At 35.2% G+C, this 18,270-nt stretch overlaps 1 protein-coding gene and 1 pseudogene across 2 annotated transcripts; one reads left to right on the plus strand and one right to left on the minus strand.

The window, feature by feature from the left end:
- Window positions 1-1,379: 1,379 nt before the first annotated feature.
- LOC143598820 (replication protein A 70 kDa DNA-binding subunit B-like) lies at window positions 1,380-6,168 on the minus strand. The gene is made up of 10 exons (XM_077076940.1): window positions 6,013-6,168; window positions 5,735-5,927; window positions 5,477-5,567; window positions 5,252-5,394; window positions 5,072-5,162; window positions 4,870-4,960; window positions 4,581-4,756; window positions 4,370-4,490; window positions 1,910-2,077; window positions 1,380-1,637 (listed from the first exon to the last, which is right to left on the minus strand). Exons 1-10 carry the CDS (start codon window positions 6,166-6,168, stop codon window positions 1,380-1,382), a joined length of 1,488 nt encoding a protein of 495 aa, XP_076933055.1.
- Window positions 6,169-15,722: 9,554 nt separating this feature from the next.
- Window positions 15,723-18,270, plus strand: LOC143598822 (calcium-dependent protein kinase 20-like; annotated as a pseudogene). Its single transcript, XR_013147188.1, has 2 exons — window positions 15,723-16,872; window positions 17,795-18,270. The product of XR_013147188.1 is annotated as a calcium-dependent protein kinase 20-like (transcript).

Genomic DNA, 18,270 nt, shown 5'->3' on the forward strand with positions numbered 1-18,270 from the left:
CTGCCAAAAAATAATCTTCGATCACTTTAAATTAGGGCTAAATACATAGGAACAGCTTCAATTAACACAATGAAATTATTTGACAAAATAATACTTACATTTTCCATATATTTAGTTAAATATTAAACACTTCGAAGTTCTGCAAATCGTCGATTAAATATCTGTTCGTGTTGGCCGACATAAACTACTGAAAAATCGAAGACATATAATTTATTATGATAATTAACATAAATGTAATTGAAGAGTCATTAATTTTTAAATTGATAAAAGAAGATATATATAGGCCTAAAGTAATGGGCTATTTCAAATGGATCAAGTTAAAAAGATATACAAATATTGATAAATTAGAATATAATTAGATATAATAAAATTTATTTTTTTTTCTAAGATTTAAATTATTTTTTTAAAAAACTTACTAATTTTAAAACACACTATATTGTTAAAAATATATAATTATTTTTAAGGTGTATTTTCTTACCAAATTACACTCTAAATTAAATATCTTATAAAGATATATATATACAAACAATATATTGTTATTATCATTTTGTTAATATGTCTAATAGAATCTATCTTTATTTGTTATTTAAGTCAGATTTTTAAAAGTGTAACACAAATACTAAATAAAAAGCCTGTGACAGAAAATGTGACAAAATGATAATAATATAAATAAGGTGTTACCGAAAAACAAAGTTAAAAAGTACAAATTAATATATTTATAGATATCACCTAATCTATAGTTTTGATATCATAGAAATCTAAGCGTAACACAAATATTAAATAAAAAGCCTGTTATAGAAAATGTGACAAAATGATAATAATATAAATAAGGTGTTACCGAAAAACAAAGTTAAAAAGTACAAATTAATATATTTATAGATATCACCTAATCTATAGTTTTGATATCATAGAAATCTAAGCGTAACACAAATATTAAATAAAAAGCCTGTTATAGAAAATGTGACAAAATGATTAATATAAATAAAGTGTTACCGAAAAAGAAACTTAAAAGCACAAAATAATATATTTATAGATATCACCAAATCTATAGTTTTCATATCGTAGAAAGCTAACGTTATTGTAAATAAAAATTAATTTCAAATATAAATTATGTTTGTGTCACATTCAAAATGCATGGCAGAGTCATTATTAATAGATTATATATACAACAAAAAACCAACCATTAAGAAAAAATAACTCCAAACAGAAATATAACCAAACATTCAAATAAGGATAAATCAAACTAAACAACCAACTTGCAAAGATAGTCACTCCAAAAAACACATGTTTAAAAAACCAAACATAAAAGATCCAAAAGTAATACAAATACTTAAGATGTAAAACCAAATCGAATAAATTTCAAACCAAAGTTTAACCGTTCACTTAGCATCCTTCTCCAACTTAGGAGTTAAAATAGTTGCAACATCATTTGCTTCATTGGTCTTCCCAATCTCTTCAAAAGTCTTTGGCTTAACCTTAGTGGCAGACATGCTAGGTTGATCGTCAACTTCAAAAACTTCAACCAACTTTATCTTAAGTTTATCGTCAGAAGACGTTGAAATTCCTTTTTCCTCATTTGCCACATCCTCACCATCAACATTTGAATTTGGAGTCTGGTTATCTCCAATATCCGAAATCTGTTATTAAAAAAGTAATCAACATCACACAATCATGTCACAAATGTTTGTTTCACCTATATATATAAGTTTGAATTAACATATTTAAGAAACATATATACCTTAACGGAAACAGAACCGGATGATTGAAATTCTTACATAGATGCTCCCAATGAAACAGAATTAGAATCGGTTTGCTGAAATTATAAGGGTAACCAAAAATTCTGTTAAAGGAAATAACATTAACTATAAAATGAATTTAGTATTAAATAATTACCAAACGACTATGCTGCCTTTTCTGCAATTTCAGTGAGAATATTAGTGTCATAAGTAAGCTTGTTTATACCACAATCTTCCACACTGTTTCTGAAATTGAACTTTGCCACATCGACTTTAAAAGCAAATTTCTTTTCTAAAAGACAATCCAACTCAGCAGGGAATCCAGCATTTTCAACCTCATTCTGTAAAAAAATAAGTGAAAAATATAAACTTAATAATTCAAATTGTGAAAAGTTATGTATAATAATAATAAAATATACTAATTGAAAATAAACCTGTAAGGCCCCGAACCCGGTAGCCTTACTTTAGCGTCGGATTTACTCATAAACACAGTTCTTGCAATCAGAGTTAATTAAAACTTTCGCGGAAACGTTTACTTGAAGCATTCGTTACAAAACATTCAATCTCTTCTCTGATACTATAAAACAAATCATTATATTTAAAACATCTTTTCTTCCATCTTAAGATGCCAGCCGTTCAATCCATGCCATGTGCCATCCTCATGCTAGTTCTTTGGTCTGATCACCTGCGTGCATACTAAAAGTCAGCTACGCTGAGTGAGTTCTAGTTAATCAAGCAACTTATCATACAACCACTACATGCATCATATACGTATCCGCAGGCACGTAGTCCACTATCTAACCTGTTTACCTTACCACTTAGCCTCTTATTTACACCTACCACCTTGCCACTTTGCCACTTTAATAACGTATAACGTTATGCCACTTTGCCACTTTAATAACGTATAACGTTATGCCACTTTGCCACTTTAATAACGTAAAACGTTATGCCACTTTGCCACTTTAATAACGAAGGCACGTATAGGCTTACCCTACCACGTACTATCGTTATGCCACTAACACTCTTACTAGAGTCTTGCCACTTCTAACACGCTCTACCTCTACTTGTCTACAACACGCTTCATATCATTTACATAATAAGCAAGTCACATCAACAATCATTCACACATAATAACGATGGCACGTACAGGCTTTCCCTATCACGCGCTCACGTTATGCCACTAACACCCTTACTAGACTCTTGCCACTTCTAACACACTCTACCTCTACCTGCCTATATCACACTTCATATCAGTTCAGTATTTACGTAATAAACAAGTCACATCACAACATTCATACACACTATCAACCACTTGGAATTTACTATCCTTGGCGATACGTGCAATATCCGAAGATCGTTCACGTACCGACAAGCATTATAAAATATATACCTCGTATAACATCTATAGCATACACTTACCACTTAAGGTAAGTGTATTCACAATTCACATCGAGTATACACACAGCCCGAAAACATAACAAGGAAATGGGGCTAGAAACTCACCTGAACTCTGCTTCTTCCTCCGATAGTTGTAAATCCCTTCTTTAACTGAGCTCGGCTGACTGTATAAGTTACACGTATCAATACTCGCCTGATTTTAATCTGGTGGCCTAGTATTAGATTACTTTTACTTATCGTTTTAATTTATTTTCTAATCGAACTTGACTTTAGGCGAAGTTAAACCTTAGGCGAACTTAGCTTTAGGCGAAGTTGTCATCAGGCGAACTTAGCTTTAGGCGAAGTTGTCATCAGGCGAACTTAGGTTTTAGGCGAAGTTGTCATCAGGCGAACTTAGCTTTTAGGCGAAGTTGTCATCAGGCGAACTTAGCTTTAGGCGAAGTTAAACCTTAAGCGAACTTAGCTTTAGGCGAAGTTAAACCTTAGGCGAACTTAGCTTTAGGCGAAGTTGTCATCAGGCGAACTTAGCTTTGCAGGCGAAGTTCATCAGGCGAACTTAGCTTGCAGGCGAAGTTGTCGGCTGCAGCTACTGTTCGTCCTTAATCATCTTCGTTTCTTAACCAAATAACTCGATTTAGTTATCCACGGAATCGTCTGACCAGCGCCTACAAACCCCAACCATCAAATCGGCCTAACATCGATGTTTAAAGGGTGCGATTTAGGCATATAGGTTACGGGTTCTTTTATCAATCGATTAACCCATCAAATCTTAACCATTTTCAGTAAGTTTAGCTTTGTAGGATTCGTTTTTACCATACAAACACCGATCTATCATTTCTATACTAATCCAAACCTAAACGAACATGTTCTCGATATAAACGTACCGTAAATGAGTCGAACTACGAACACGAGCTGGTCTTGTTGCTTTGGTTCGTCACGACGATCTAGCACCAACTAGCTCGGGTCCTCGCCTTTGGATCTTGGTTCGGGTTGTGTATTTTGGAGTGTGTATAGATTATGTTGGAAATGAAATGAGGGTTTAGGGTTTTAGGTTGGTTTAGGGGATATTTATATCCCTTAAAGCCCATTGACCTAAAGCCCATTCTCATTTAACCCATCTCCATTAATCTAAATCCATGATCCGTTCTTTACTCGATATTAATTAATTAATAACGCGAACTCACTAAACGTAACTTTCTTTATTCAACATTATAAATTTTAGGATGTTGCAAAACCTGCTTTTGAGAATCAATCAATTCAGCTGCAGTTTTGTTGATCAGCATTTTAGCATCTCTATCGAAGAGAGTCAACGACACAACACTAGTCGAATCTTGAACCCTTATCTTTATCTTGAATCTATATAATTGTTAAAATAGGTTAATAGCAGGCAAAAGAGAATATTGAATATTTTGTAAATAAATATTTGAATTTGTTTTCACTAATTACCTAGGTGTAGGAACAACACCTAACACATTGCATCTTACTGTTTTACATTCATATTCAGTTAACCCTTCACCAATATTTTCCATGAGTTTACGGCTACAAGTATTACAGCCAATGTAATACCACTCTGTATCTGGACATATGGCCTTAATTGTACCAAGGATAATGATATTCTTAGACTACAAATAAGTAAAAAATAAGTTATACAATATAATGGTTTAAATAGTGAATTTAATAATTAACTTACAAATATAATGGTACAAATATCACAAATGTTAAAAAAATCTGTAGCTTTCAAAAACTCATCATCAAAAGAGGAGAGCATCTTGACTGGAATCGGTTTACGAATAGCGACATCATTGCCATCCAGCAAATCAAACAAACTACATATTTAAAATTTACACATTTAATAAAAAGTAAAAGGGCTAAAATTTAAATAACCAAATCTAATGTAGTAAACTAAATAAAGAAAATAAAGAAAAAAAATAATATACCTGTTTTTGTATTCTTCTATCTCAAATAAATAGTCGTTAATGAACAAACGGCTAACATTAAATCCAAAAGAATTGGACACATAGAATTTCTCTACAAAAATTGAATATTAATGAGTGATAAATTAGATTAACGTGATATGCTTATATTTCAATTAACTTGAAAACAGTAAACATAATTACCTTTACCATCAGAATCGGTGTAATACTTAACCCTACCAAATTGGAGAACAATAACGGCATGTGGTTCATCAAAATGATCAACGACATATTTAGAGAGCTCGGATGCATAATGATCCCATAGCGTGAGATACACACAGTTTCCACTAAAATACAAATAAGTGTTCAAAATCAAGATAAAGTAAATTAACAAAATTATTTAAATAAAATATCTAAAAATAGTGGTACCATAAATCACATAACTCCATTGTACGCTTGTTTTTGTCTTTGACGTTTGAAACATTCGTCTTGAAAACATGAACCACATGACCACTTATATCTAAAAGAAAGAATTAAATTAAGTAAAACATCAACTGGAAATCTAAGGATAAATTTAATAAATAATTTCTTTGAATACTAATAGTATTTTACTAATTGTGGACTTCAAAGAAATTTGTTTCTTGATTACTGATTCAAATGAAATCATTTTGAATCCAAACATGCGACCTTCAAACTCTTGACATGGATTAACATGAGTGTTTGGTCCAAACACTAATTTGTTGGGAGAATCAATAACTCTGTAGTTTGATCCATTTAGACCAACGTTAGGATTAATAATAGTAAGAGTTGAGCTTTCCTTCAAGAATCTTTTGAATCGAAAGATATCCTGTTTGTAAACAGTGGCTTGGATTCGATTCTCCTGTCATTAAAGAAATAAGTATTTATTCAATGATAAAAACTGTAGAAAGTCTAACATATATACAGATTAATAAATACACAGTTACCTCTTCATCCATTAAAACCATCTCGATCAAAAAATCCTCGTTGACATTTTTGTTATCTTTGATGCTCCAAAGCCTCAGAACTCTAACCTTAAGAGTTGATGTTGATGTTTTGAGAACATCAATCTCATTTAGCATGGTAAAGGTCTGAGCTTCCATTGTCATATGCTTAAAATGAAATATAAAACAGTTAAATAAAGTGGCCGAAAACTAAACACAATTATCAAAAGAGTAGAAGCTTACATGGAAGAAAATACGAATGGGATAAATGGGCTATGATTATGAAAATATAATATGTGATTAGATATTATATAGTAGAATGTAGAGAGTTTTAATTTTGTTAAACGTATTATGTATTGAAAGTTTCTTAAAATAAAATCGAATATAATCAACCGGTTTATTGTAAATTATAATATCCAAAAATAACGTATTGTTTCTGAAAAAATAAAGGTTTTTGAAAGAAATTTAAATATAATCAACCGGTTTATTTGTAACATCCCGAAATTTCTAAGGTAATATTAGTTATATTACTTATTAATAGATGGAAAGTTTACTCGGGTTATCAGGAAATAAATAATATAATAGGAGTTGGTATGGGTCGGGCTAGTGTTGGGTAATGGATGTGGGTTGTGGACCTGGGTTAATTGAGATGGGTTAAATGAGAATGGGATTTTAGGGATATAAATACCCCCAAAATCCCAAAATATCTCATTTCTCACCAACTCCCCAACACACACTCCATACACACTCAAAACACACCCATTCTAACCGATCAAGATTCGAAGCCGAGACCCGAGATTTGTTGATAGATCTGAGTTGGTAAGGTAAGAACTAATCCCGCAAAGCTAATATTACTGAAAATGGTTAGGATTTGACGGGTTAACCGGACCCGAAACCTTACTGCCCAAATCGGACCCCTAAAACGTCGATTTTAGGCCGATTTGATGGTTGGGGTTTGTAGGCGCTGATCATACGATTCCGTGGGTACCAAAATCGAGCTATTTGGCTAAGAAACGAAGGAGTTATGGGCAAACAGATCTGCAGCGCGATAACTTCGCCTGCAAGATTAAGTTCGCCTGATGAACTTCGCCTTCAAGCGTAACTTCGCCTTCAAGCGTAAGTTCGCCTAAGGATAACTTCGCCTGAAGCCAAGTTCGCCTAAGGTTTAACTTCGCCTACGGTCAAGTTCGCCTAAGGATAACTTCGCCTGAAGCCAAGTTCGCCTAAGGTTTAACTTCGCCTGAAGTGAAGTTCGTTTAGAAAATAAATTAAAAACCTAATGGGAAATGTGTTAAGACAGTTAATGGAAATAAAATTTTTCCAAGCTGACCTGGCAGCTCGACCCCAGCCAGGGGCTCTGCCCCTTGGACCCTGCTAGGGGCTGCCGCCCCTAGACCCCGCTGCCAGGGGCGCTGCCCCCGGACCCCCGTTCGTTGTGGGTCATATAAAGATAGAAATACGTTATGAGAGGTGATAGTTAATTGATACGTGTAACTTGTTCAGTCAGCCGAGCCCAGTTAAGAGAAGGGATTTACAGCTATCAGAAACAGAAGCAGAGTTCAGGTGAGTTTCTAGCCCCATTTATGTGTTATGTTTTCGGGGCTGTGTGCATACTCGATATGTTTGTTAATACGCTTATCCTAAGAGATAAGTGTATGCCTTATGTGAATGATATGATATATAGGAATGATTGCTTGATGGTACGTGAACGATCTTCGGATATTGCACGTACTGTCAGGTTGTAACACTATGTGTAAGGTAAGTATGATATGCATGTTTATGTGTATGAACATGATAGAGATAATAGAAGAAAGAAATGATAATGTATGGTTACGAAAAGGGTACCGAGCCCTACTAATACTCGAGGTATGATGTATGGTTGTATGGTGACGAAGAGGGAATCGAACCCTTCTAATATTCGAAAACAAGGGACCAGACCCTTATAATATCTGTGATGTTAGGGACCAGACCCTTATAATATCTGTGATGTTAGGGACCAGACCCTTATAATATCTGTGATGTTAGGGACCAGACCCTTATAATATCTGTGATGTTAGGGACCAGACCCTTATAATATCTGTGATGTTAGGGACCAGACCCTTATAATATCTGTGATGTTAGGGACCAGACCCTTATAATATCTGTGATGTTAGGGACCAGACCCTTATAATATCTGTGATGTTAGGGACCAGACCCTTATAATATCTGTGATGTTAGGGACCAGACCCTTATAATATCTGTGAGGTTATAGGGCGAAAGGCTCTTTAAAACGTATGAATATATGAATGTATAGAAGTATGAAAGAATAAAAGTATGAATACATGAATGTATAGAAGTATGAAAGAATAAAAGCATGAATACATGAATGTATAGAAGTATGAATGAATAAAAGTATGAATATATGAATGTATAAAAGTATGAAGGTAAGAATGTATGAAATGCAAGAATGTATTGTATGATTATGTGATTAACTAGAACTCACTCAGCGTAGCTGACTTTTAGTATGCACGCAGGTGAGCTGATTATAGAGTTAGCATGAGGATGGCACATGGCATGGATTGAACGGCTGGCATCTGAAGAAAGAAGTAAAGATGTTTTAAATATAAAGTTTTGGTGTTATGGTATCAAGGAAAAGATTTAATGTTTTGTAACAAATGATTGACGTTTTATATTCCGCGAAAAGTTTTAATAAACTCTGATTTGAAGAACTGTGTTTATGAGTAAATCCGAAGCTAAAGTAGGGTCACCGGGTTCGGGGCCTTACAAGTTGGTATCAGAGCATAAGTTCGAGAGATTTAAGCATCCTACATGCTTAGACTCGAACAGAAAATGGGATTTAAGTAAGAAAGGAAAGAAGATGCCAGTTCAAGAATGCCATGTGTCGCTCAAGCAAGATCAGTAAAGGTAAAGTGTACGATTAAATGATATATGTTAATGAGAATGAAAAGATATGTGAACGATAGGGATAGGAATAATTGCTTGTTTGATTTGACTAATTGCTTAAGTAGAACCAGCACAAATAGACTCGTAAAGGGAAGTGTATAGGACACGGAAAGCAACGTGATCAGCTAGTCACAACTGGCCACTGTTATTACCTGTTAGCCTTGCTATCCTTGTACTAAATAGTTCCTTGAGTGATGATGTTTGTGTTTTCCATTTAAGAATACTAATGGCTGGAGCAAGAAGGTTTGTTGGAAAGGGAGGTCACACTGGACGTCCTCTTGGATTACGCGTTGTCCGAAAACCTTCTGAAGAACTAGTTACTACCTCGAGAAAGGAGAAAAGTGAAACTTTGCAAGGACCAAGCAGCGATGAAGGATATCAGCTGGATCCTGCTGTTCGATTTGCCATTTCCTACGCTGTAGCTGCTACAGAGAAGAAATTTCGTACTGACAGGTCTGCTGAAAACCATGCAAGGGCCACTTTGAAGGCAGGAAAGGACAGTGAGAGTGGTGATGATGAAAAGGGAGGAGCGAAAGGAACCAAAAGATCTGTAGATGTCGTGGAGTATGCTGGGAAAAAGATACCAAGGGTCGCGGGAAGGGAAACGTGCAAAGTGTGCGGGAAGATGCACCTAGGTGAATGCAAGGCTGGTCCAAATCAGTGCTACCGATGTGGGAAGAAGGGACACATAACTCGTGATTGCACCGAGGACCAGAAATGTTATAAGTGTGGTAAGTCGGGTCACTTTGCTAGGGATTGTGGGGAAACAAGAACGGTGGGGGGAGAGAAGGAAAAGAAATGGGCTACCTCTACTAAGCGGTCTGGCGTGATGGTGACAACAACTGATGAGAGGAAGGCCAAGGGTGGGAACAAGGATACATGTGAGACATGTGGGCGAGTGCACCAGGGAGAATGCAAGACTGGGACAGACAGGTGCTATCGGTGTGGAAAGAGTGGGCATTATTCTCGAGAATGCCCTGATCGTCCAAAGTGCTTCAAATGCGGGGAAGCTGACCACATGGCTAGGGATTGCAAGGAATCAGGGGCGGGAGAGTGCAGAAAGGGATTAGGTGTTTGTTACAGGTGTGGAAGAGCAGGACATTCCTCTTGGGAATGTAATGATTACCATAGGTGTCACAACTGTGGAGGACGTGGGCACCTAGCATGGGATTGCAAGACGCCAAAGGGAGAACAGGAAGGAGGAAAGAGTGCCTGAGGTTTAACAGATTCCTCCGCATGCTTGGAAAAGATCATTCAAGAAGGCTAGCTACTAGCCATGACTTTATTTTATGTTATGTTTGACTTATTAATGACTATGCGTGTTATTTTATGCTGAAGTTTAGACTGGTGTTTATTAATTATGATACGAATTGTTTGAATGCAAATTAGTCATGATAAATTGTTGTGTTGTGATAGAGTGTCGACTTAGGCTTTAGCATTAATATGATATAAGACAAAGCCTCTTGAAGATTGAAATGAGACTTGGCACATCGAGGGCTTCATGGACAAGCTACCTTAAATAGCTAAAACACATGACCACCATTCGATGGCTGTAAAGTCGGAAGTAGGAAGGGTAACTCAGAAAGCGAAAGCAATTCTTTAAAACGTATAAATGTAAGAAGTTTTCCTTTTATAGGGAATAAATAGGTTTCGGGGACGAAACCTCTTTAAGGAGGAAAGACTTGTAACATCCCGAAATTTCTAAGGTAATATTAGTTATATTACTTATTAATAGATGGAAAGTTTACTCGGGTTATCAGGAAATAAATAATATAATAGGAGTTGGTATGGGTCGGGCTAGTGTTGGGTAATGGATGTGGGTTGTGGACCTGGGTTAATTGAGATGGGTTAAATGAGAATGGGATTTTAGGGATATAAATACCCCCAAAATCCCAAAATATCTCATTTCTCACCAACTCCCCAACACACACTCCATACACACTCAAAACACACCCATTCTAACCGATCAAGATTCGAAGCCGAGACCCGAGATTTGTTGATAGATCTGAGTTGGTAAGGTAAGAACTAATCCCGCAAAGCTAATATTACTGAAAATGGTTAGGATTTGACGGGTTAACCGGACCCGAAACCTTACTGCCCAAATCGGACCCCTAAAACGTCGATTTTAGGCCGATTTGATGGTTGGGGTTTGTAGGCGCTGATCATACGATTCCGTGGGTACCAAAATCGAGCTATTTGGCTAAGAAACGAAGGAGTTATGGGCAAACAGATCTGCAGCGCGATAACTTCGCCTGCAAGATTAAGTTCGCCTGATGAACTTCGCCTTCAAGCGTAACTTCGCCTTCAAGCGTAAGTTCGCCTAAGGATAACTTCGCCTGAAGCCAAGTTCGCCTAAGGTTTAACTTCGCCTACGGTCAAGTTCGCCTAAGGATAACTTCGCCTGAAGCCAAGTTCGCCTAAGGTTTAACTTCGCCTGAAGTGAAGTTCGTTTAGAAAATAAATTAAAAACCTAATGGGAAATGTGTTAAGACAGTTAATGGAAATAAAATTTTTCCAAGCTGACCTGGCAGCTCGACCCCAGCCAGGGGCTCTGCCCCTTGGACCCTGCTAGGGGCTGCCGCCCCTAGACCCCGCTGCCAGGGGCGCTGCCCCCGGACCCCCGTTCGTTGTGGGTCATATAAAGATAGAAATACGTTATGAGAGGTGATAGTTAATTGATACGTGTAACTTGTTCAGTCAGCCGAGCCCAGTTAAGAGAAGGGATTTACAGCTATCAGAAACAGAAGCAGAGTTCAGGTGAGTTTCTAGCCCCATTTATGTGTTATGTTTTCGGGGCTGTGTGCATACTCGATATGTTTGTTAATACGCTTATCCTAAGAGATAAGTGTATGCCTTATGTGAATGATATGATATATAGGAATGATTGCTTGATGGTACGTGAACGATCTTCGGATATTGCACGTACTGTCAGGTTGTAACACTATGTGTAAGGTAAGTATGATATGCATGTTTATGTGTATGAACATGATAGAGATAATAGAAGAAAGAAATGATAATGTATGGTTACGAAAAGGGTACCGAGCCCTACTAATACTCGAGGTATGATGTATGGTTGTATGGTGACGAAGAGGGAATCGAACCCTTCTAATATTCGAAAACAAGGGACCAGACCCTTATAATATCTGTGATGTTAGGGACCAGACCCTTATAATATCTGTGATGTTAGGGACCAGACCCTTATAATATCTGTGATGTTAGGGACCAGACCCTTATAATATCTGTGATGTTAGGGACCAGACCCTTATAATATCTGTGATGTTAGGGACCAGACCCTTATAATATCTGTGATGTTAGGGACCAGACCCTTATAATATCTGTGATGTTAGGGACCAGACCCTTATAATATCTGTGATGTTAGGGACCAGACCCTTATAATATCTGTGATGTTAGGGACCAGACCCTTATAATATCTGTGAGGTTATAGGGCGAAAGGCTCTTTAAAACGTATGAATATATGAATGTATAGAAGTATGAAAGAATAAAAGTATGAATACATGAATGTATAGAAGTATGAAAGAATAAAAGCATGAATACATGAATGTATAGAAGTATGAATGAATAAAAGTATGAATATATGAATGTATAAAAGTATGAAGGTAAGAATGTATGAAATGCAAGAATGTATTGTATGATTATGTGATTAACTAGAACTCACTCAGCGTAGCTGACTTTTAGTATGCACGCAGGTGAGCTGATTATAGAGTTAGCATGAGGATGGCACATGGCATGGATTGAACGGCTGGCATCTGAAGAAAGAAGTAAAGATGTTTTAAATATAAAGTTTTGGTGTTATGGTATCAAGGAAAAGATTTAATGTTTTGTAACAAATGATTGACGTTTTATATTCCGCGAAAAGTTTTAATAAACTCTGATTTGAAGAACTGTGTTTATGAGTAAATCCGACGCTAAAGTAGGGTCACCGGGTTCGGGGCCTTACATTATTGTAAATTAAAATATCCAAAAATAACTTATTGTTTCTGAATATATAAAGTTTCTTAAATAAATTTGAATATAATCAACCGATTTACTGTAAATTATAATATCAAAATAAATAAAGAATATTAATTATTAAATTATTTCCTTAAATACAGTTATTTTAGTCAAACCTTTAAAAATTTGAAAGTTGACATTGAAGTCAAAACGTAAACTAATCATGAAATCAGTTAGGTACATTAATATTTTTAATAAATCATAGAATAAATTATATTTGGAATATGAATATTATAATTTAATATGTAATTTAAATTTTAATTAAATAGTAAATTGCCCGGAAAAAATCAAAAACTGAACAGAAATTGATCGAAAATAAAAACATAAATTACAAAGTGGCCGGAATACAATTAAGAGTACAACTATGACTGTTGACTAAAGAAAATATTAAATTGGCCGGAAACAAATCAAAAACTTATCAGAAATTGGTCGAAAATAAAAACATAAATTACAAAGTGGTCGGAAAATAATTAAGAGTTCAATTATGATTGTTGACTAAAGAAAATAATATAAAATTGCCCGGAAAAAATATTTTAACATAAAATTATGTTTATAACAGTTTGGCCGGATAAAAATCAATTATGAACAAATAAAAAAAATGGCCGGAGAATATCATTAAACATAAAATTACGTTTATAAAAGGTTGGCCGGAAAGAAGTCAATTATGATAATTAATTATATGAATTATAATAACAAAACAAACTGGCCGGACTATATTCATCGGATGTTATTATAATAATTAAGTATCTCAAGGTGAAAAAATCGTCTGTAAATTACCTTTATTATGTTCACCGGAGAATCGATCTGCTATACGAATCATCAAATGCGAGAAAAAAAACCTTATCGCATCTCGTATGACAAACGATGAATTGAACGGAATCCAAACGATTGTAGACCTTTCCACAAATGGAATTGAAGACTAACATGGTGAATAATGGAGAAGTCGGAATATGAAGGTCGGAATTAGAGTAGAATAGTAGCGGCGGATTAGGTTTAGTTAAGTTTGGTATGTTCGTATAGAGATTAGAGAGAAAAATGACTGGTTGGATTGTTTGTGGGTTATGGAAAATAGAGCGGTTTTTTTTTTTTTGGGTTTTGTGGTTAAGATGACACATGGCAGCATAATAGAGACTCTTAGAATGAAAATTTGATGACATGGAGGCCTAGGTGGACACCCTAGTAGAAGGACATGTGGCAAAATTGTATTGATTTAATAGATTAGTAAGATAACTAGCTTTTACTTTTATTCCATGTAATACGAGGTTGTTTTATATTATTCGTTTATAATATTAGTATAATTTTTTGGATTTCAATTTTATTTATTGTAAGAAATTTATTAATATACTTAGGATTTGATGATGAAATGGTTTTACAAATAAATTAAATGAAGCTATATGGGTTTGGTGAGACCCGTGACCCATTTTTTTTACTATAAAATTGTTTCTTAATTATAAATAATATCTTTAAAAAAACATGATATTAATTTTCAGTATATCCCTATTTTATAGGATTTTCATATCAAATATTTGTAAGATTAATTTTTAATATAATGAGATGTTATAACCCGTTTAAAATGTTATATGAGTTTGGTGAGACTCATACCCGTGAATTCGGTTTAAATGCATAAGAAACCTTCATTTACAAATAAAGCAATCTGATGGTTTGAGAGAATTTAAGAAGGTTTCATTTATATATATATTTAAAATTAAGATTTAATACATAATCTTGTCTTATTATTTATGGTTGGCTTGTACTTGAAATAACCCGTGTACACGGGCATTTATACGTTGCTTTGTCAAGATTTACAAACAGACATTGACTAAAAGTTTTGATTGTTAATAAACTAGGCATATTGACCAACACAACCGCAAACGTAGTCTACAATCTTATTAGTAAATATTTACGTAATGTTTCTTTAGTAATTCCTATAATTTTAATACAAATTGTAATTTTATTAATAATATATGATAATTGTGTTGTCAATTGTATTTTGATTAAAACTTTCATTAATTCCTCGTGTAATACACGGGGCTCAAACTAGTATACAATAATACACATATTAATAAGGTTGAAGTTACGGGTGTGCATGAAACCCCAATAATAATAATAATAACAATAATAATAATAATAAAAACCTAAAAAACCAACCGAACTAAAAACCGATGGTTTGGTTTTATGTTTGAAATAAAAGCCAAACTTACATTCATTTCTGGTTTTTTATGCAATAAAATACACAAATACCAAATCGAACAGTATTCAGATTTTCATTTTTCTTTATTTTTAAGTTTAAACCATTTATGAAAATGTATTAAATATGTAACCCAAATATTTTAACTCGAACGCAAAACAATCAGTTATTACTAATCAACAAATAATTTAAGCCCAAATTCATTATTTTCGACCAATTTTTTCGACACAAAAGTTTCAACTTCAGATGTTAAGACTAATCCTAAGACAATGGGTCGAGAAACTCAACGACACTATTATTGAACAACTTGGGGCCGGGCCTTCTTTTCGCACTATTGCGGATATGAAAAGAATGGAAAAAATCGGATTCGGTTGTCAACTGTTCTATCAGAAATAAGGTTGACTACGGATTCGAGCCATAGCACATGGTTTCATAAAACCACACGATTTTCCCGATCTAAATCAAGCAGGTTTTACGAAGATTTGGCTCAGCAAACAAAAAAAAACAAACCAATCCGAACCCAAAGTGTAAAAACCGAAATCAAACACCGAGCCATGCACTTGTTTCAAATAACTGAGTTAACTCGTCCGTTTACCCAACCTCCGAGTCATTTCCAACCATTTTCTCCTCCTGTTTCCAATCTATCGTTTCACAACCTCCTTCATCATCATCCTCACCGAATTAATTAGGGTTTCTAATCCCCAATAACCTGCAAACAATCCATCACACAATAATTAATTAATTACTTCACACCTTCCAATCTTAATTAATTAATCCCATCTCTCCAAAATCATTCAACCCCATTATATTCCTATGTCAATTTCACCTCCGCAACCATCACCTTCGTTACATCACATTTCACGTGCATGATTCCATCACACCTTCACACTCACGTTGCAAATGCGATCTGGACGTCCAAATCCGAGTCTTTTCGGGTTTTGAATGGGTAACAAGAGCTCCGCTCCAAATTCGGGACGTAACAATAATAATTCTAATTCTAATGGCTTCTTTCAATCCGTCACCGCCGTTGTCTGGACCAGACGCCCACCCGAACCCGCCGATGAATCCACCAAGGGAAATAAACACAATGCCGGTGATCACAAACCAGACGATTCGAGTTCTAAAGCATCCGAGGTGCCACGGAGTGTTCCAGCTGAGGTGAAACACAAGCCGCCTGCCGGTTTTAAACGTGTGCAAAGCATGGGACTTAAGGACTCGGTGTTGCAACGGAAAACTGAGAATTTGAAGGATGTGTATAGTTTGGGGAAGAAGTTAGGGCAAGGGCAATTCGGGACGACGTTTCTGTGTACGGAGAAGGAGACGGGGAAGGAGTTTGCGTGCAAATCGATAGCGAAGAGGAAGCTGACGACGAAGGATGACGTGGAGGATGTTAGGAGGGAGATTCAGATAATGCATCATTTGGCGGGGCATCCAAATGTGATATCGATCGTGGGAGCGTATGAAGATGCCGTTGCGGTTCATGTTGTTATGGAGCTTTGTGGAGGTGGGGAGTTGTTTGATAGGATTATTCAAAGAGGGCATTATACGGAGAAGAAGGCGGCCGAGCTTGCGAGAGTGATAGTTGGAGTTGTCGAAGTGTGTCACTCGTTGGGGGTTATGCATAGAGACTTGAAGCCGGAGAATTTTTTTGTTTAATAATGAGCAGGAAGAAGCGCCGCTTAAGACGATTGATTTTGGGCTTTCGATGTTCTTCAAGCCAGGTATGATTGATTATAAGTTGCAATTATGTGTTTATAGTGATTTGAATGATTTTTAAGAACATGTGAATTGATATTAATATGTTGGTTAGTTATGTTAAGAATTGAAGACTTATCATATAAGTAGCTAATTAGAAGGTGAATATGTGAAGTTTGAGATGATATAACATTGTTTTGAATACGTGTAAAGAACATGTGAAAGATGGGACAATGTTGATTATAGATGTTTGTAACAAATGCCCAAGAAAAGAGAAGAACTTTACTTATTGTTAGTAGTTATATGCGTAGATTAGTTATGATAAGAATGCGATAATTAGCATGTAATTAAGTAGCTAGTTCGAAGGTGGGCAGGTCAAATGATATAACAATGTTGATTATAGATTATTGATAATGATAATAATATGTCTTGATTAATTATGTTAAGAATGGGAGAATAAGCATATAAGTAGCTAAGTTGAAGGTGGATATGTGAAAATATGAAATGATGTAACAATGTTTTGAATACTTTTAAAGAACATGTGAAGTGTTGGGATAATGTTGATTATAGATGATTGTAAGAAATGCCCTAGAAAAGAGAACTTTACATATGGTTGGTAATAATATGTGCAGCATTGGTATGATAAGAATGAGGTAATTAGCATATAAGTAGCTAGTTTGAAGGTGGAATGTATGTAAAAGAACTTGTGAAATGAAATCATTAGGCAGTTATATTCTAGTTATATATCTGTTATGTGGTTTACCAGATTAGTTAGTCATTCTTTTGTACTTTTGGCATCTCTCATTGTATATAGGAGACCTTTGCTTGTGTTGAAATACTAATGCACATTCATAAAATATTACACACCTACCTTCTCTCCAACAGCTATAACAATGATTAAAATGCTTTTAAAGAACATATGAAATGACACTAGAGTTCTTATTACAGGTGAGATGTTCACTGATATGGTCGGTAGTCCTTATTACGTGGCACCGGAGGTTCTAAGGAAATTCTACAGCCAAGAATGTGATATATGGAGTGCGGGTGTAATAATATACATTTTACTCTGTGGCGTCCCACCGTTCTGGGATGGTGGGAATTCTATCATTTTCTGGTTCATTGTTTTTTTTAGTTTCTACATTATGATACGATCTTAACGTTTCGTTTACTTTTATGTTATTGACTTGTGACCCGAGTCAGAAACGGAACAAGGAATATTTGAGCAGGTTTTGAAGGGTAATCTTGACTTTGCATCAGAACCATGGCCAAGCATATCAGAAAGTGCAAAAGATTTGGTAAGAAAAATGCTTGTAAGAGATCCCAAAAGGAGGCTGACTGCGCCTGAAGTTCTTCGTGAGTATTAATCCCTATTTTGTGATAGTAATACTAATATTAATCTTTGTTAGCATACTACTTTTAATATT

The sequence above is a fragment of the Bidens hawaiensis genome, unplaced genomic scaffold, assembly GCF_021521415.1.
Source record: "Bidens hawaiensis isolate Kalapana, Puna unplaced genomic scaffold, B.hawaiensis_p1.1 tig00050867_1, whole genome shotgun sequence".
Taxonomy (NCBI): Eukaryota; Viridiplantae; Streptophyta; class Magnoliopsida; order Asterales; family Asteraceae; genus Bidens; species Bidens hawaiensis.